The 20,229-nt window shown below is 47.2% G+C and overlaps 3 protein-coding genes across 5 annotated transcripts; 2 read left to right on the forward strand and 1 right to left on the reverse strand.

The window, feature by feature from the left end:
* Positions 1–789: 789 nt before the first annotated feature.
* LOC120681927 (protein SCAI homolog) lies at positions 790–6,891 on the forward strand. Of its 3 annotated transcripts, XM_039963616.1 has the most exons (10): positions 817–1,480; positions 2,409–2,615; positions 2,737–2,976; positions 3,494–3,560; positions 3,646–3,789; positions 3,934–4,025; positions 4,671–4,844; positions 4,931–5,067; positions 5,377–5,608; positions 6,230–6,891. In XM_039963616.1, exons 1-10 carry the CDS (start codon positions 971–973, stop codon positions 6,278–6,280), a joined length of 1,854 nt encoding a protein of 617 aa, XP_039819550.1. In that variant the 5' UTR covers positions 817–970; the 3' UTR covers positions 6,281–6,891. The 3 variants fall into 3 exon arrangements, 2 of the variants coding, with proteins under 2 accessions (XP_039819558.1, XP_039819550.1); XM_039963624.1 differs by lacking the exon at positions 5,377–5,608 and having other exon boundaries at positions 790–1,480; XR_005678141.1 differs by lacking the exons at positions 5,377–5,608; positions 6,230–6,891 and having other exon boundaries at positions 3,934–4,029; positions 4,931–5,073.
* Positions 6,892–7,460: 569 nt separating this feature from the next.
* LOC120696095 (plant cysteine oxidase 1-like) lies at positions 7,461–9,672 on the forward strand. The gene is made up of 5 exons (XM_039979246.1): positions 7,461–7,702; positions 7,787–7,971; positions 8,102–8,246; positions 8,833–9,039; positions 9,424–9,672. The coding sequence occupies exons 1-5, from the start codon at positions 7,579–7,581 to the stop codon at positions 9,525–9,527; spliced, it is 765 nt and encodes a 254-aa protein (XP_039835180.1). The 5' UTR covers positions 7,461–7,578; the 3' UTR covers positions 9,528–9,672.
* A 4,521-nt stretch (positions 9,673–14,193) lies between these two features.
* On the reverse strand, positions 14,194–17,878 carry LOC120681945 (peroxidase 17-like). Its single transcript, XM_039963639.1, has 3 exons — positions 17,417–17,878; positions 17,112–17,303; positions 14,194–15,104 (listed from the first exon to the last, which is right to left on the reverse strand). The coding sequence occupies exons 1-3, from the start codon at positions 17,633–17,635 to the stop codon at positions 14,481–14,483; spliced, it is 1,035 nt and encodes a 344-aa protein (XP_039819573.1). The 5' UTR covers positions 17,636–17,878; the 3' UTR covers positions 14,194–14,480.
* Between the last annotated feature and the right edge of the window lie 2,351 nt (positions 17,879–20,229).

Here is a 20,229-nt window from a genome sequence, read left to right on the forward strand (position 1 = left end):
CCCCAAAAATCCTAAAAAATTATACAAAAGTCCCTCAAACCAAACAGGACGTTAATATGCTCTCTTTCTTAACCCTACGGTCACGGCGACATGTAATGACAAATTGACAATCAACTACTACTTCCGGTCATAATACTTGACGATTTGATTAACAATTTTTTTTAAAAAAAATTTGGTCATCAGTATCTCAAATATATTCTGTTTGACTAATATAAACCATATATATGTGTGTGTAATAATGAAAAATCGATTCCAAGATCTCATGCACTTATACTAGATATTTTAACAGAAGAAAGTGTAGCTAGGCAGTGTAACTCATATGAATTTAGGCCCTGTTTAGTTTCTAAATAATTTTCTACAATGCTCATCACATCGAATTTTTTGACACATGCATGGAGGATTAAATACAGTTGAAAAAATAACACATGCATGAATCTTTTAAATTTAATTAATTCATAATTAAATATTATTTGTCGAGTAACAATGAAATGTGCTACAGTTTCAAAATCCAAACTTTTTGGCCAAGTAAACACACCCTTAGTGCCTTCCAAACTAAACTATACTATGAGTAAGCAGGTAAGTGAGTGGAGTCAATTTTGGAGGAGGATCGACGACAGCATCCGTTCCAAGTTCATCCTTGGTTAGGTTAGCAAGTGGGATTGTACAGAAAAGAAATGGGGGAAGCCATTAAACAAAGCCCAAATGATTGACTCAGCGCCCAATTAGACGCCACCCAAATCACAGCAATTTACTACAACAACAGCTCATCCCGTACTCCCCGACCGCCGCTGCCTGCTCCTCGAAGCACAACGAACACCTCCTTTTATTACTCTCTCTCTCTCTCTCTCTCTCTCTCTCTCCACCTCCTCCTCCAGTCCTCGTTCTGCCATTCGCCCAAATCGAGTGGGGGGACAAGGAATTAAAACCTCTCCGCCTCCGGTCCCCTCCCCCCTCCACCTCGTCGCCGGCGATGGCCGACGGCGAGGCCGGCGCGTACCGGGAGTTCAAGGCGCTGGCGGAGGCGGCGGACCGCAAGTTCGCGCGCGCGCGGGACCTGCCGCTATACGGCGGCGGCGACCACCACAGCCGGAAGGCCTTCAAGGCGTACACGCGCCTGTGGCGCCTGCAGCAGGAGCGCCGCCGGGAGCTCGTCGCCGGCGGGCTCCGCCGCTGGGAGATCGGCGAGGTCGCCTCGCGGATCGGGCAGCTCTACTACGCGCGGTACCTCCGCACGGCCGAGCCGCGGTCGCTCGTCGGGGCCTACGTCTTCTACGAGGCCATCTACAGCCGCGGGTACTTCGGCGCCGCGGCGGGCGCGGAAGGCGGTGGCCGGCACCAGGCGCTCCTGATCCGGTACAAGGAGCTGCGGTTCATCGCGCGGTTCCTCGTCGTCGCCATGCTGATGCGGCGGGCCGAGGCGGTCGACCACCTCGCCGGGCGCCTACGCGCGTTCGTTGAGGAGTCCAAGGTGGCGTACCCTGTAAGGAGCTTTGCTTCTCTTGTCTTTTGAATTGGGGAACCTGACTGAAATTTACGAGTTGTGGTGTTTTTGTTGTATATCTGGGGACCTAAAGCCCTGAGGAGATGATTTACGTTTAAGTTAGCAGCGGAGAGTTGATCCTTTTTTTAAAAAAAAAATTAAGTTAGCGTGTGCCTGTCTGTGGTCACTAGTTTTTGGGAAGTGATATGCATAGTGCTCTTTTTGTTCTGAAAGGAACATCCACGATGGGGATTCTGAGTTGGATTGCTGTTGAATCAGGGGTTTTCTGTTTTACATAATTGCCTCGTAAATTGTGTTTTTGTATACCAAGTTTTATCTTGTGTAATGGCACTTGAAAGTTGAAATCTTATAATGCTCGCTGCCCATTCACAATCTAGTTGCAGAAGAACATGCTTGCTCCTGTTACTTTCGGTGGAAATTTGACATTTGAATAAAGTGTAAAGAACCGTGGATGAGCCCCCACCCCACAAGTTAGTGGGACTGTGATTGGTTGCTTTACAATTGTGATTTGGAATTTTTCAACTGTGTGAATGGAGACAAAAATTGAGTTTCAGTTGGTTTGAAATCCCAAGGTTTCTGCGAATACAAAAAAGAAAAAATTATGGCAATTGGACAAACAGCATGACCTGTTAGGAAAATACCACATGGTTCTCTCAGAGCTTATTGAAAATTGAAACATGTGCATGATGGTTATGGCTCTGTGATGAATACATTTTATATTGTAAATGAAAAAAAACATGTGTTTTGGAGAACCACATGGTTGAGTGATATGCAAGTTTCATTCTTTGTTTTCCTTATTGAGCCTTCCATTTCAGTAAAATATGGCATGTTGACATGTTTTTAGGCAGTTTTGAGCCTATCATCAACTTTGTTCCTGATGGATACTTTGTGACCTTGTACCTATTAGAAAACCAACTTCAAGGAGTGGAAACAAGTGCTTCAAGAGCTTGGGAGATTCTTGAAGGCTGATGGGGCATACAAGGGATCTAGATCACTGAGATATGACAACTTGTTTGATTCTTATCCATCAAATCTTGCATCTATCGCTCGATTCCATTCAAAAAGAGTGTTGAAACTGAAGGAAGCTGTATTAACAAGCTATCGCCGAAATGAGGTAGCATATTTCTGCTATCCCATCGTCAATAATTTAGCACTAATCTAATTTTCGCTTGTGTTTCACGAAAAGATGCTGAACAGTTGAAGACATCCCTCACAGCCTTTTTTCTGGAATCCAGGTCAAGTTCACAGAACTAACTTTGGACACATTCAGAATGCTACAGTGTTTGGAATGGGAACCCACTGGATCTTATCAGATTGCTGCCAAAGAACTTACAGAAAATGGCACTGTAAGTGATCAGAGCGGGCCCTCCGGTCTCATTGATATTCACCTGTCTGCAGAAATCTCTGATGGAGGTCTTCCTTCAAATCCTCAAAAAGCAATTATATATCATCCTACAGTTTCTCATCTTTTAGCGGTATGAATCTTACCTATTGTTTCCTTCTCATTTATCAGTCTTTGCATGATATTAGGAGGCACATGAACTTCTGGTAGAATTGCACGTCTTCTTGTACATTACTCTTTATTCAGAAACTCTAATCTAATTTACTTGTCTACAATCCTAAAATATGAATTAGTTGGTGTCGAACCATCGAAAAGAGTGCCAATTGCATCTCAAAATCATGATTGTAACGAAACAAGGACAAATAACTACCATAAGCATAATTTTAGTGATTTAGTCAGAAACAGGTGGTTTTCCTGCATGCTCCCAAAATGTGGTTATCTCCTTGAAAACTGGTTTCATTGAGTTTCCTGGTCAGCCAGGATTCATTAGTTCCCTTCCTAAGACAAAGGCTGGGGATGCCATCTCACCATGGTCAAATTTTTTTAATATAATTATAATTGAGAAATGATAGCCCCCACCCCCAACACACACACACACAAATCCTATAGAAGTTTATTTCATACTGTTGACTCATAATTTTAAAGTACAGGTTCTTGCAACAATCTGTGAGGAGCTTTCTCAAGATAGCATTCTACTCATCTATATATCGGCATCAGGTTATTTTTTGCTCTCTGGCGCTTTAGTTTATTTCTTTTATCACTTGCTATCCTTCTGACACGTGATTATCTTCTCACTTTTCAGGAAGTGCCGAGCAGAATATGGCCAGCCAAAAGTATGCCTCTAGCTCCTCATCACATGCAAGGGCTGCTTCTTTCCCTATTGATAAGCCAAATTCACATATGAGTTCTGATAATCATCTATGGCTTGGTCCCCGTGGAAGTGGAGGTAAAGCTCGATGGCAATTTTATGGTTCAACAGTGTTCACCTATTATAGTTAGATTGGTGGATCGCTAGATCCATGGACCCTCTTCTTTTAGGATGGTAAGATATGCACTTGCTTATATGTTCTTATTACTATCTTTTTGCCAGGTCCGAACAATCTTTATCCTGAAGATCTGATTCCATTTACAAGATATCCCCTGTTCCTTGTAATCGATAGCGAAAATAGCCATGCATTCAAGGCAGGTTTGTCAGAACTTAATCTTGGCTTGTAGAAGAAAACCATTACCATGGGCATTCTGTTGTTTCTTAATGTCAAAAATATTACCAGAGTTTTAACATGATTTCCCCCCCATTTGAATGTTGCATCATTTGAATTCATTCTCAAGTGAACTTCTGTCCTAGTAGAATAAAATATGAGCATGCACAATGGTTGCGTCAGAATTATTGTTATCTGGTTCTACTGTTTTAATAACATTTTGATCTCTAAACCACTACAATATTTTTAGCGGGCTGTCAGCCTGTTAACTGGTGATGCCAAGGAATGAGGATGGCTAAGGATTGATGCTCTGCCTTGTGTGAATATGCTGGATACATAGCTGGAGCTTGGACATTGATAATTATTAAGAAACTTTTTTTTCGATTTGGAATGCGTAGATGAAACCTGTCTATGCCTACTTTTATTAAAGGAAAAATGCCCAAACTTGTTAGCATGTGACTCATCTATGATCCCTTAAATTGACCAATTTTTCATAAGGTGCAGTTTAATTCGATGAGTTCTGGACCTTTTTATTCAATATTTGTTGGTAGTTCTCTCCAATTTGTCTAACGGTAATGGGTAACAAATGTATTGGAGCAAATTATCATTTGGTCATGTAATTTTCCAGGCCATACATAATGCAGAGAAGGGAGAACCAGCTGCATTATTACTTTCTCCTCGGATATCATCAGCCATGCCTGGTGTAGAATCCACAGGTCATGGAAGCCAGTTTACATACTTCCTTACTGCTCCAATGCAAGCTTTCTGCCAACTAGCTGGAATAACTTCTGACATAGATACTGTATGTTATCTGTTTGAGGAGTTGTCTATTCTTATTTCCTAAAAAGACTGATCTCAATAGTAATATTTATTCTGCTTGGTTTTCAGGATACATATGCTAATGCAGAGAACATACTGTTCTCTGCTTTCGAAGAATATGAAGGAATCCTCTGTACTTCTGTTGGGTTAAATAATGTCTGGGGACAAATTTTACCTGATCCATTTCTCAGACGACTGATTCTCAGGTACCGTATCCCATATATTTTCTGCACTCAGCAATATGAGCATCTGGCAGTAGGCTATAACATTAATTTAGCAATGTAACTTGGGAAAAGGCATCTTGGCTTCAATGTTTTATTGAATATACGTGAAGAACAAACTTTTGCATTGTTTGCATCTCGTTTAATGAGGGAAACTTTATATTTAACCCTAAGTCCATCTCATTTCTACCAATTGTCATTTCAAGGAGTTAGTAGGGCCTACTCCTTCCAAAGTTTTTTTTTTCTTCCGAATCGAGGCTTTACCCTATTTCCATTTCGCAACGGAAATACAAGGTTTGGTATTAGCCCAACAGGGCTCAGAATAATATGGAAAAAGAAAGAGGGGGGAAGCCTAATCTGCTTCAAGCTAGACTACCAGGGGCTGAGCATCGCTCCCGGGATTCCCAAGAGCGAGCTCAGAAGGAGGAACAAGTCACACTTAGATACACAACGTTCAGAAAAAAGAGCTACATACGACTCGACTGAAATACAGCAAAAGAGTACTACTTCCGAAGCATGGCAAAAGGTTTAAAATTGCTGGTCTACTGTAGTTCTTCCAGTAAACTGCACCACGATACCATTTCTTTTACCTACTTGCCTCTTAAGAGGTTGAAAATTGCAGCTCAGTGCTGAGTTCTGACATGTACAGGGTTGTGTAGGGATTTTGTGAACCATTCTAGCATGCATGTCAGGTAGGGAATGGGGTTGTGACTTGTGACTATACCTTAGATATATGCATATGAGCTGGATATACGCGTATATCAGGTTCCATGATTTATCTTTTATATGGTCCATCCAACAACCTAGCAGGAAATAAGTCATTTTTCTAACAAAACTTTGTGATGCTAGTAAACATGTTTATGCTCTAGGATTTGCGGCAGAGAAAAATGTTTTACGTACATTATTTGGGTTGAGCTTGATTGTTACGATGTTGAACATGCTTTTGTTTCCTTCCTAAAGGACACAATGCCTGTGGGTGATACATGATAGAGTAGATTGCACAATGATGCATAACATCTTGCCAAACTTCATGTTTCTGGGAGTTTCTTGGATACAATTATTTTGAATACTAAAATTTATTTTTTTCCTGCAGCATGACCCACTTGAGAATGTCTGATCATTCTCAGCAATTTTTTTTCTGTTGCAGGTTTATCTTCTGTCGAGCAGTGCTCTTCTATTTCCACCCCGAGGAGCATGAACAACATCTACCAACATGCTTACCTAACCTCCCAGAGTCAGTCTCTCCAACCGTGGAAGCTATCAAAACTCCTATCCTTCTGCTCGCAGAAAACCTTGTCGTCAGCAACCGGTTTCATTTCCGAGATTCCAGACACAAGAAATGATCAACAGCAATGACCATAGATCAAGCCTTCTGTAGATACCTCCTTGGTAAATATAGTTCAGCAATTTGTTGATTGTTTCGCATTTATACCGCCAATGGAGAATGACTCGGCATCAACAAGCTGCTGCAGCGACTTGGTGATTTGAGTGGTGATACAAAAAGTTTTGCCTGCTGCTTCATCTCCATTGTGCGTCTGTATAAGTTTGTTTAACTGTTCTCTGATTCGATTAGGCATTTTAGGCTTGTAGGGGCTTGGCTTCAGTTTCTCTTGGGTTGTGTTAAGGAGAGGCCTTTTTTTGGGTTACTCTGGAAGGCAGATTGTTTTGTAGGGTTAGTTAGCTCAGGATATTGACGGCAGTTACGATTCCCATCTTCTTCCATTGCGTTTTGTTTGCCTTGTGCTCCCAACTTTTTGTATCAGTTTCTGTTCTGCTTCAATGTTCCATTGCGACCTCGTTCAACCCGAACGCTCTTTCTTTCTAGCGACACCAGAAATGTGTAGTCAGAGCGAATAAACGAGTGAAATGAAACCAGATAAGTGAGTTGTAAGTACCCGGCTTTATGCTAGTATTTCGCTTACAATGTACTGTGCTACTGCGGTTCCCTCAGCATTATTTCTTGTCCAAATCATTGTGAAACGGAATGTAACGCAGGCTACTTAACCCATATTTTCAATTCCGGCATGTACCAAGTTGCAGAACTCGACAGATACACTCACATGGGAAATAGACCGTGTCCGGATTCCAAGCGACCAAAAGCTTCGCCCATGGTTGTTTTCTGTGCACAGTAGTTTCGTGACGGTGTGCGCATGCATCGACATGGCGGTTGGTAACAGCACACACGGGCAAGCGGTGGCGCGCGCGCGCCACGCAAGCAGGCGAGCCGGCACCAGGCAGCCAGGTGGCCCCCTGTTAAAGCCGGGCCGGCCCGGGCGTAGCCCACGGTTTCTACCGCCGGAAACCGTACGCTCCCCGTGTTGAACTCGTCCGGCCTCGGCACACGCACGCACAAAGCTTCATACCATTACCATCCCCTGCACGGATAGCCCGTCCGTGCAGACGAAGGCGCGCACACACAGGTCTCCCCTCGTGCTCGCTCGATCTCGCCACTCGTCGTCGGTCAGCAGCCTGTGCCGGGCGTGACGGCGGCGCGCCATGGACGACGGCGACCGGCGGAGCAAGGTGCAGCGGCTGTACGGCGCGTGCGACGCCGTGTTCTCGCCGGGGAAAGGTGGGCTCCCCACGTTCTCGCAGATCAGGTGGCTGCGGGGCATCCTCGGTACGTACGTCGCGCCTGCCTCGCGTCTTGGCTCGCTCGAATCCGTCGACGTGATCACTGATCAGTGTCTGTAACTGTGTGCAGACGGGATGGAGGCGGCCGACGTCGGGATCGACGCGGGCGCCGGCCGGGAGGAGGGCGAGCTGAGGTCGTCGTCGTCGGACGACGACGACGAGGCGAGACCGAGGGCGGCGGCCCGGCGACTCCTCTCGACGCGGGGGTTCACGCGGATCACGTACGTGCACATCCACGAGTGCGACGATTTCTCGGTACGTGCGTTCAGGTTCAGGTGATCATCGTGCGCCGGCCCGGCCGGCAGCGTCGTGCACTTGTGGTTTCGCAGATGGCCTGAGGCCTGTCATGATGCGTCCGTCCCGGCGGCGGCGGCGGCGTTTGCAGATGGGCGTGTTCTGCTTCCCGGCGGGCGCGACGCTGCCGCTGCACGACCACCCGCACATGGTGGTGCTGAGCAAGCTGCTCTACGGCTCGATGCGCGTCAGCTCCTACGACTGGGTCACCACGCCGCGCTCCGGCCCAAGAAAGGGTAAACCCTGTCTCGCTCTCACCCTGCACGCACCTCGGCACCTGCTCTAGGCTGTGGCCACGCACGTTGCCCATCGATTTCTCTTCCCGATCTGTCATCGTATTGGCAAGTACGGAGTATAGTTAAACGTCTCTGATACGTGCGCAGCATTTTTCTCCCCCCAAAAACCAGAGCTTTTCGTGGTATGAATGGAATCCTGAAGGCCTGAACTGCAGAGTCTGCAAAGACTGAGTAAGAATCTTGCAGGAAACGCGAGAGGTCTGAACTCTGAAGCCAGGGGCTGTGGAAAAATCCTGAGCGCGTGCAGCGTGTACCTGGTTGTGAGCTCATGAAAACAGCTGCACAGCTAGTAGTATCTACGTCTGACGCTATTATTCTAGGAAAAGAAAGTACGTGACGGTATTCCACCGCACAATCCAAAAGTCCACCCCTGTTTTGGGATAAGGGGGGGGGGGGGGGGGGAATAAAATAAAGCAAACTGAAAGAGATGGACACTGGACAGACCAGGAGATTCTTATTAGTGTTCGCTAAGCCACTGCACGTACGCTGATTAAAAATTTATTAAGAGAGTCCTTACTCCTTGCAGGCGGTTTAGCCAAGGTGGTGGCCGTGGACGAGCAGCGGGAGGCGCCGTGCAGGGCGTCGGTGCTGTTCCCCCGGAGCGGCGGCAACATCCACACCCTCACCGCCGTCACGCCGTGCGCGCTCCTCGACGTACTCGCGCCGCCGTACGCGGAGGACCTCGGCCGGCCGTCCACCTACTTCTCCGATATGCCCGTCCCTTCTCTCCCAGGTACATACATCTATTCAAAATGCTTCTACATGGCCATGTTACTACTCTCTCCGTTCCAAATTATAAGTTATTCCAAAAATTTTGGAGAATCAAACAATCTCAGAGAAATATAAAGATTTATGACATCAAATAGGTGCACTATGAAAATATAGCTAACAAAGAATCTAATGATACTTAATTGGTATCATAAATGTTATTATCTTGTCATATAAATTTGGTTAAAATTTGAAAAACTTTGACTCTCCAAGATTTTTGGAATGATTTATAATTTGGAACGGAGGGAGTACTAGATTATTAGTAGAGAATTATTCTCTATTTTCTGTCTGCAAAGACGACATACTTTTTTTCTCTGACAAACATGCGATCCTCGAATCGTCTGTTCAGGTTTTGCAGTGCTGGAACAAGCAGAGTTGCCTGAGGATTTTCGTGTTGTAGGGGCGCCATACGTAGGGCCAGAGCCCGTCGTAGATATGGATTTCTATGACTAGATAGCTCACTGTTTCTTTCCCCCAAAGTAGCTGCGTGCAAGTTGTGTTGTGTGTCGTGTCGTGTGTGTGCATGTCTGGAAAATACGCTGCATCTTCTCACTTCGCCTGTACATATAATTACATGACGATTTGTCCTTCTTGTTTATATTTTCTTCCTTTTCGGCAACTAGTGATTGACGACTCACTCTTTGGCAACAAGCTTGTGAGATGAGAGCAAACTGGACATATATTTGTACCTCATTACTTAACCACAGACTAGACAACTACCCGCGCTACAATCTAGCAAAATGTGACCAACTGCATCAAAGGTTTCTAGACTAGTACTCCCTCAGTTTCAAATGGTAAGTCATATTAATTTTTTACCAGAGTCAAACTATTTTTATGTTTAACCAAAATTATAAAAAAGATTACAAAGATTTATAGCACAAATAGATATACCATGAAAGTATATTTAAGGAAGAATCTAATGATACTTATGTGGTATCATAAATGTTAGTACTGTATAAATTTGATCAAACTTGAAATGTTTTGACTCTCCAAGAAAGTTAGAATGACTTACAGTTTGAAACGGAGGGAGTAGCTATCACGCTTAAAGTCATCAATTGGCCATGCATGTTACTATTGCTAATCACATTAATCTTGTGACAAAAAAAACAAGAGTAGGAATTCTTATTAAGAAACATCCTATCATCTATTTTGTAGGCTCAGCCATTGCTGATAAACATAACCATGGGATCTAATTTTGAGACTCGATAGAAACAAGATAAGGAATTTTAAGCATCTGGCAATCCATTTTGTAGACTCCATCATTGTTGATAACAGTAACCATTATATCAAGGTCAGCTAGTCGATCTCCCATATCCGTTTCATACATGCGACTATGTGAGTGCGTGCATGCACGTGTTGGTGCATGCGTGCGGCCGGCTGTGTTAGTGTGGCTGTTTATAATGTGTTTCTAACAAAATCACCCGTCCGTACCGTTGTGAATATGCCCCCCAAATCCTACTCTATTATTATAAGCTAGCTATGACAAGTGATAAAAATGACCACATTTTTTTAGGGGTAAATACGGAAAATGTTAGGAGTCGCTCGGGCTACTGGCAGTCAAACCATCGCACAAAACCCAATAACTATTTTTTGTTCTTTTTTTGTTCCCGAACAAATTTTTTGTATTGTTAGAATAATTTAAAAAATATTTTGACTATGGGCCAGTTTAGGTTCAAAAATATAAAATCTGGAGCGGGTGACAAGTCTGCTGGGGTCACCCGTGTGACCCCCAGCAGCCCCCGTAAATACACCACATATATTTTTTCAGGGGTTAAATACACCACATATATATCACTCCAAAAAGAATATAAATCCTACTTGAAATTATGGCCCGCACTGGCACTCTCTACAGCCCATCTTACGTATTGGCCCAATTGATATCCAGCCCACTCGGCACAGATCTCCGGATCTGATGCATCAAAACGGGGTGAGATGCTCTAGTGATCTACTCCACAAATCTCCGGATCTAATTCATTCGAGTTCTATTTCAGTTTCGTCCCCCCAAAAAAAGTTTTACTTCAGTTTATTTTGCTCGTGTACAACGATCTTCTAATTCAGTAACTCATGTCCTAGGGGCGGTAGGTTGTAAGTGTGCTGAATATGCTTAGTTCATGGAAAACACTTTTCCAGTAAAAAAATACTCCACAAATCGTTGCGCGGCTGTGCGCCATGTGACCAAATTTTACCACACCTCGACAACCCTCGTTAGTGTGACAATTTGATTATTGTTTTTTCACTGTGAGGTTATAATATCATTTTGCTTCCAAGAGTTACACTGAGGGCTAGTTTGGAAGCCAAATTCCCCGCCGGGTTCCCCGTGAATTCCCGGTGCAAGAAATCCGCGGGGGCAAGCTTCCCTGGGACAATCTGTAAGGCCTTTGGAAGCCCATGAGATGCGGAATTGCGGCCCGCTTCCCTGCGTTTTCCACGGGGAAGATATCCATGACACATGAGGCCGGGAGCGCTTCCCCGGTTCCCCGACCCCTCGCCTCTCGTCGTCGCTGTTTCTTCACCGAGTCGTGTCGCATGGGCGAGATCGCCGCCGCCGCCTCCCATGCGAACCTCCCCCTCCGTCGTCCCTGTCCGCGAGGGAGACCACCACCACGACACCAGCATCTCCGCCTTCGCAGGTTAGTCTGCCTCTACCTGCATATCTCCTCCCCAAACTCCACCGCGAATGAGATCCCCACCGCCGCTGTCGTGGATCCACCCCCGCCCCCTCCATCATCGCCTCTGTTGTGCCTCATTTGCGAGCTAGGACCTCCTTTCTGTTTGCTGAGTCCAGCATCTTCGCTTCCGCCCTCATCTCCTTGCTCGCTAGGGTTTCTCCTCACCTCAACTCACATTGATTCTTGTAGATATTGGGGAGGAAGAGCTGCAGGCTTGCAGCCACGAGCGAAGGACGACTTGAGGGATTTGGTCCTAGGCGTGGGCGTTGACTTGAGTAGTGTCAGCAACACAGCATCTACCATAGTGCATCAACAAAATGTATGGAGTAGTTGGAGACGATTTCTTTGTGCATAATTAATTTAGACATGAGAAGAACAGCAATATGGAGTAGCACATCATGTTTTGACATTGATTTTATTTGTCCCATGGTCTTTCTATCACTTCAATCATTAAACACCGTCAGATTTCTTCGAAATGCAAACTGGATTCAGAAAGTGAACTATGCACGGTTGTTAAATTCATTCGTTTTTGTCCCTGAACCTCCTTTGAGTCGGTTTGATTAACCGTTGCAATTCATTTTATAAGATAGCGCCCATTGTCAAAAAAGTAACAATTGTGATTACTCTGTGAAGTTCCTTAGTTTGCTTCTGAATATAATATGATATCTTTATCGTCAAATGCAAATTGTATGCTCTTTTGTGTTTGAAATGTCTTTATTCCATGAGTTTGGTGTGGCGTTGAAGTGCTAGCATAACCACAGAAGTATCTGCACTTATCTTTTTCCTAAATTCTGAATATCTGCACATGCTCCATGATGTCTTATAGATCCTATCCTTGCTGATCTCCATGATCTAATCCTTGCTGTTCTCTTCGTCGACGTTTGTTGGCCCAGGTAAGCATTCTATTCATGGCCCCGTTGAACTGATATATTAGCTCTTGTGTTCTTTTGCTATGCTTGCTATTTTGCTAATTGAAGATCTGAAAGAACAAATGAATATCCGCATATAGAGAGTTGGGCCTTAAGGCTTCCGTTGATCATCATTGAATCGCAGTTCATCATTACTCCAACTGGAATTACTTAGTAGTAAGCAATGAGAACAAGGAACGTGCTTGGCAGCTTAATAGCCTATTTGTGTGTTCTTGCTCTTTCCCTAGTTCTATCTGTAGTGTCTATCAGTTAGCATGAATTTTAGTCCTACCCATTCTTGGGCTACCAAAAATTTTGCCTGATTGACACAACCTTCTGCAGTGTTGGAAATTGTTAAATTATTGAATTTCAGCTGTGCTTTTCTTTTGCAAACATATAACTTTTGGTTTTGTGAATACATACCCATTTTCTATGCCAGAAGAGCAATGATACTCTGCATTAAATGAGCAATGATACATACCCAATTTCTAGAATGACTTGTATTTTGAGATGGAGGGAGTAGCTATATATTAGCACAAAGCTTGAAACTTGAAAGCTGTATACGTCAGGTTCATGTTATTTTGTTTACCTTTTGATTAATTTGTGATGGCAAAGTGCCTGCTGGAGTTGTCAGGCAGGATGGTACAATTTTCAGGCAACTGATAGTGGTTCATACTATTTAAATTTGATATCTTTTCACTCATGTCTTGCCGTTGCACTCATGACCTTTTTGGGCTACTGGTAGCATGCCTAACTATTATCTTTTCTTGCCATGCAAGTTGATTGGTCAACTGTACCAAAGTTCCCCAAGTTAGTGAGGTCCTGGGATGCCAACAATATTCAACCATCAGTGTACTGATTCTATAGAAGTTCAAGGCCAATGTGAAGCGGCAAGGGCAATGTGAAGCTTGTGAAAAGAGTTAAAAGCTATAAATTATTGCTCTAGTGCCAAAGTTCTTTGTGGTCCATTTTGTTTTTTACTGTATGTGGGATGTGAGAATGGAGATGACCTGTGACCTGTGATATGATGATGAAAGGATTTGCTTAGCTGGATATTAGATGTGACTTGAGTTAAACTTTTGCATAGCTTTTGAGCTAGATGTTACATATTACTTTCTTACTCATATGCATTTTACAATTTTTCATGGCTTTTGAATTCTTTACAAAACATATGTATCATATCTCCCTTGGATTATCCAAAACAATAGAATGAGATCTCCGTGGTTCTCTCCCCGTGGAAAACCATTCCAAACAGCAGCAGGGAGGTTCTCCCCTCGGGGGATATCTCCCCTGTGGTGGAGGGGGAAATCGGTGGCCCAAAGATTTCCCCGTGAGGGATTTTCTTCCCTAGGTTAATTACCACATGCTGCCAAACTAGCCCTAGTTATAGGATTTCAATTACTACATTCACTCGATCTTGCCCTACGCTTTAAGCAGTAATTTTCCTGCTGCAGATCAGGTTAGTGAATGCTAAATATATCACGTTATTCAGATTCTTGAACCTATATATTGTTCATAATTGTCTATGTATATATGATATCTGCGCAACCGATTTAATTATTTGTTCTGGAAATCAAATCGGCCAGTAGAACGAGCTTATAAATCACACAAGGCAATTTTTGGCTAAGCTACCCTTATCATATATGTAGGTACACCATCTCAATTATTTCCCAGATCAGCAGTGAGCACAAAAGCTCGCGCACCACAATCATAGGTATAGGTGCAAAACTCACACTACACACGACCAAAAACCTTGTCAACATATCAGTAGCACGATATCAGAGCTCGATCTGTTCTGAAACCCCAAACCCCGCCGGACGCGTGATCGATCAGAAGTCCATGACGCGGTACGTCGCCACCTCCTTGGGCGTCGCCGGTGATGGCGAGCCGTTGGCGACGCGGCAGTTACGCCGTATCTCCCCCTTCCTGGGGTTCTGCAGCTCGCCCATCTTGATCATCCCCTCGATGAAGGCCCTGAAGAAGGCGTCTTGGTCCTCGCTGAAGCGCTTGACGACGCGGCGGGTCCTCGCGTTGTCGGAGAAGAGCGTCTGGTCGGAGTTGAGGAAGCCGCGGAGGGCGACGAGGTCCTTGAAGTAGCGGTTGTCGAAGACGCGCGGGGTGGCGTCCATGCCGCCCGTGACCTCCTCGTCGCCGCCCCTGGGGCAGAGCGCGTTGAGCGCGCGGCGGTAGCCTGCGTCCATGTTCGGGTCGGGGCGGCCGGAGCCGGACTGGTTGTAGAGGCGGAAGACGATGGAGAAGCAGCGGGCCTCGCCGATGGAGTGGGAGCCGGAGAGCGCGACGAGGTCGGTGACGCTGAGGTTGAGCCCGGCGAAGAGGCGGATGAGCGCGCTGGCGTTGGCGCGCGGGCTCGGCATGATGCTGTCCGAGTCCTCCTGGCTCGCCGTCAGGCTGTCCTCGCGCCCGAGCCGCACCTCCCAGGTGGGCCCACCGGTCTGTGGCAAGAGAAACAAAGCAAACCAAGAGGTCAAACATGTATTAGTACTGCAAATTGCAATGCAAACTCTCACTGACAGTGGTGTATAGATTTATTAATATGATCTCGCTTTTTTCCCTCGCAAAATGTAACAAAGTCAGAGCGAACGACCAGATAGTACTATAGCGCTATAGGTCCACAGCGTACGTGGCACACTTGCAAGTTGCAAATCCAGCTAGAGCTCGTACTACGGGCACTTGATGAACCGATCGATCTTCCGGTTGCAAGCGCAATGCATTTTGTTTCAGGAAAGACCAATAGAATCTGTACTCAGCAGACAGCAGACACCACTAGATGAACAGGTAACGGAAAAGTTGTAGAATAACGTAAGTATGGCTATGGTTTCTCCTGCATCAACGATCAACCAATCCAGTGCAACCACCAGTCGACTGTCCACTTGCCAAGGGAAACAAGGAGATAACCGCATCCTGACATGGAGTAGTGACAAAGTGATAACGTACGCTTGGTACCGAGAACCTTCTTGAGGACCAAGACCAGGGCGAGGAGCACGGGAAAAGTGCCCTGCTCGGCGGAAATCTCGCTCCCCATCATCACCCGATCCGAGAGAAACAGAATCCCCCGGCGCCGATTGTGGGGCCTGCAGCCTTGCCACTCGCGGCGCCAGTGGAGTGGCAACACCGGGGGCTGTCTGCGCTAGACGCCGAAGGCTACTACAACCAGGGCACCGCACCAATCTAGCCGCGGCGGGGATCGCTCGCGTCTAGGCTTTCGTGGGCGCGGCCCTCTGGCCTGGCCTTTCCCGGCTTGTGGCTGCGCCCCGTTAAATGCGCCTGACCGGGCCTGGCTGTCTGCCTATGGGGGGCGCGTGATGGTGATGCTGCCCATCCCTGCCCGCTGCGGTGGTTACAGGGAGCAGCGAGCTGGGGTGCATGCACCTCCATGCCTCCATGTATTGCTAGAATGCCAGTGTCGCTATCATCAATGGCAATGAGACATGGTCATCAGGCTGCCAATTTGCACACTACTTTGTAGGAGTACTAGTAAATGTTTTTTCTGTCAATTCGGAAAATCATCAAAAAAGATTTCATGTGAAAAAAGGTAAAATGTGAAACAGAGCGCCGAAGCGCGTTCCACCAGGAAGAAAAACGTGAACGCATAGGCGTGGTGGCCACACGCAACTGACAGGGTGGCACAAGCCAAATGCTCTCGGAAAATCTCCAGATGCTCATTTTCTACGTGAAGTTTTAGTCAGGACGCAGGACTAGCGGCAGAGAGGCGCTAGCGTCCACACGAAGGTGACGCAACGGTGAGCGCCGCGTTGGTGGTCACGCAGGAAACGAAGGCGCACACACACCCGTGCGCGCAGCGCTGCCGTGGCGGCAAAAGCGATTCATGGAAAAGCCTTTTCCTCACGGTGGATCCTGAAACTGAAACTGAATTAATGTTGGGGGGAGCAGGATCGACGCGGAGTTCCTGCACTGGAAACGCCAGGCAGCGGAGGGAGTAGAGCGCCCGTTTAGTTTCCAAACTGAAAAATTTTTGGGTGTCTCGTCAATGTTTGACCAGATGTCGGGAGGATTTTTCGGGCACTAATTAAAAAACTAATTTCAGAACTTACTTGGAAACCGCGAGACGAATCTTTTGAGATCTTTGATCGCATCATTAGCACATGTGTGTTACTGTAGCACTTATGGCTAATCATGCACTAATTAAGCTTGAAAGATTCGTCCGGTATGTACATGCAAACGCTGGAATCTGGACCGGAAACGGCAGACAAAGCGGAGTGGGAGGAGGCGATGGATTTTGGACTGGAAATGGCAGACAAAGCGGGAGAGGGATAACGCTGGATTTCGCACGGGAAACGGCAGGCCGCAGGAGAGAAACGGCATGCGCATCGCATCGCCATCGCATCGGCGGCACCACCGCGTGTTTAGCGAGGCGAGCGGCGCGACGGATCTGCGGGCCGTGGGGGTGGTGAGGAGGAGAGGGGAGGGGAGGCACGTACCAGGAAGACGGCGTCGCGGGCGGCCATGACGACGATGTCGGCGCAGGAGACGACGCCGGGGCAGCGCTCCTCCAGCGCCTCCTTGATCTCGTCGACGACCTCGAACGAGCGCAGGGAGTTGATGTTGGACAGGGCGTCCTTCTCGCCGAGCATCGTGGGCGTGGCGTCCATCAGCACCGACCCGTCGCACCCCTGCAACCGCGCCCCGCCATCATCATCAGATCGGCCCCGGAGAAAACCACGTCGTGCAATCGAAGCGAGGTGAGACGTGCGCCGGTGGAGCGATGGATGGATGGATCACTCACGTTGACGAAGCAGTCGTGGAACTGGAGGCGCATGACGGAGGCGACGCTGCGGGCCTCGCGGGCGCGCGCCCGCGCCATGACCTCCCGGACGACCCCCTCGGCCTCCGGGCACGTCTCGGCGTAGTACCCGACCTTGAGCTCCCTCACCGCCGCCTCGGCGCGGCAGAGCAGCGCGAGCAGCACGGCGACCAGGGGGAAGCACCCGCGGCGGGCCGCCATGGCTGGAGAGACGAGGGGTGTGGCGTGTGGGGTGGGGGCAAGCACACGCACGCGCGCGCGGCTCTGCTCCGCGGCTGTTCCGAGGAGGGGTCGCGCTGCACTGCACTGCCCCGCGCCGCGCTTCGCTTCGCTCCGTGCCTCTGCTCGGCTGTCTCGCAGCGTACTAGTAGACTAGTAGTAGCGGCGGGTTGTTGCAGATTAGAAAGGGGGTCTCTGGCCGCGGGCTGCAGGCCGGCAGGCCGCCTCTGGCTCTGGGTTGTCATCACGGGATTGGGGAGGAGGGGGCGCGGGCCGCACGCGACGCGGCGCGGGGAGCTGTGGCCGGTGTGGGTGGGCGGACGGCGCGAGCGAGCGGGCGCGAGCGAGCGAGCGCCAGCGAGCGGCCGGCGCCGTCCGGGTCCTGCCTGCACCCACCACTCCACCAGTAGCAGGCTAGCAGGCGCGGGCGCGGGCGCGACGGCTGAGGTCGCACGGGGATCGCGTTGGTGCGCGTGCGCGGCGTCAAAAATATCCGCTCCGTGTCGTCGCGGTGGAAGGTGATGGCGCGGCCGGGGCTATTGGCGGGCAGGGGAGAGGAGGGAAGCATTGACCCGGACTTTTTTTTGCGCGCCTCCGCGTGTCAGCTGTGTTCGGCTGGTGGTTCCGGCTCCAGCTCTACAATGTTTCCCTCCAACTCCAGCCTCCAGCCACCAGCCAGGTAACAGTGTTTTTCTCTCACACCACTCCAGCTCCAGCCTCCAGCTCCAGCCTGCCGAACAGGATGAGCTGTTGGTTTTTCTTGACATTTTGGGTGAAGCTGAAAACAACTAGGGCTTCCGATTCTAGTCAGAGGTGTGAACGGGTGAGTTGAGGTGTGAAAAAAATATATATGCTCGGGCTTCGTCTTTTTCACTTTGGTATTTCACATTTTGTGGTTTGTAAAACACGATTAATTGAAAGGGGCAGACTGTAATATTAGTTTTCCGTACGGCCATATTACTTTCGGAATAATTAACTTGCCATTGTCATAGCACGCTTCTATTTTCTGGTAAAAATTGCTAATGCTGTTTCTTTATGAGGTGTGGTCTCACCTGTTTTTTTTTTCTTCACCTGAATCAAAACTAGGCACTACCGCTGGTGGTGTACATACTTGCGAAGAGAAGAATAAAAAGAAGCATGAGAATAAGGTCAATATGTTAACATGCACTTGATTTTGAAAATTAAAAAAAGCCGTAATTTTAAAACTGAGCATCCAAATCAAAATCTGTTGCGCCATTACACTTGTTTCAACAACATCTTCGAAACAAAATTTCACATCAATATATTTTCATAATATTTTCTAGTGTGAGAAAATATGTTTCAGTGTATTATAATTTGCTTACCACTTTCGAAAAAGTTGCTTATGACTTTACAAATGACTGCTTTAGTCACTTTGTTGAATTAAACAATATCTATGATGATATCGCGAAGATAATTTGGATAGTATGATTAGAAAAGAGGGTAAACAATTGTGCGGTCAGACAACCTGAAGTGTTTACCTAATTGGAAATGGACACGTAGTATCTGCGCCAAGGGTCTATTGTGCACGGCTCCTCCCGGCTTCAGTTTCAGCATTGCAGAAAAAAAATGGGTCTGCGAGTCTAGGAGAAAACGAATTAAGTGCCAGTGAAGCCACCCTTGTAGGATTCACAAGGAGCGAGTCTGAGAGGACGCGAGCATAAATTTGCACAGAATTTGACTTATTTTTTGTCAACGTTTATAAAAGTTTTTTAGATCACAATTTGACTTATTGGCTAATGGGTAATGGCTCGAGACAATCTTGACGTACGGCCCATCAATAAAATCTCAAGTAGGACCCCCTGCCCAACGAGGACAGGACTGCCGTGCTCTTTAGACTAGAGAACAAGACCGCAGTTTCCTGGTCCCCCAACCCATGACCGGCTACTACATGGGAACCATGCACTCTCTTTCGGTAGCACATATTCCATCCGCACAAGCAGTCCAGTACCATCCGAAAAAAATCAGTATGCGGTCGCTTTCGTTCTTTACCTTATCCCGGCCTGGACAGTTCCAGTCAATCTGATTCCCATGATATGCAATAATAATATCGCACCACTTGCGAAAACATGCGAAACTGTACGTGGGACATGCCGCCATGAGCTCTCTCTCTCTCTCTCTCTCTCTCTCTCTCTCTCTCTCTCTCTCTCTCTCTCTCTCTCTCTCTCTCTCTCGTAGTATTTCTATTTCTCAGTGCACCACTGCAGCGAGAGTGGAGTATATTATTACTATATTATTGGTAATAGAGGCTCCTGCCACCATCTTGCTCGTCCCCAGTGGAAACGCCAGCTCACGCGTGCTCGGAAATGGTACACTACTTGGCGTCCGGCTTAAGCCAAGGCCGAGGCATCGTCGTCCACCACTCTTTTCATGGCTCCGAGGAGATTCCGCACGCTTAATTTAAAAAAAAAAGGAGATTCCGCACGCCGAGTCCAAGCTCTGAGCCTCCTCCAGCACCGGTTCCTTTCGGGGGCGCACAGAGCCCGACAGCTCGCCGGCGCGGCCGCGTCACGGCACTTGAACTCGACGCGACGCGACACATGCAGAGGCGTAGTAGC

The sequence above is a fragment of the Panicum virgatum genome, chromosome 2K (genome assembly GCF_016808335.1).
Source record: "Panicum virgatum strain AP13 chromosome 2K, P.virgatum_v5, whole genome shotgun sequence".
NCBI lineage: Eukaryota > Viridiplantae > Streptophyta > Magnoliopsida > Poales > Poaceae > Panicum > Panicum virgatum.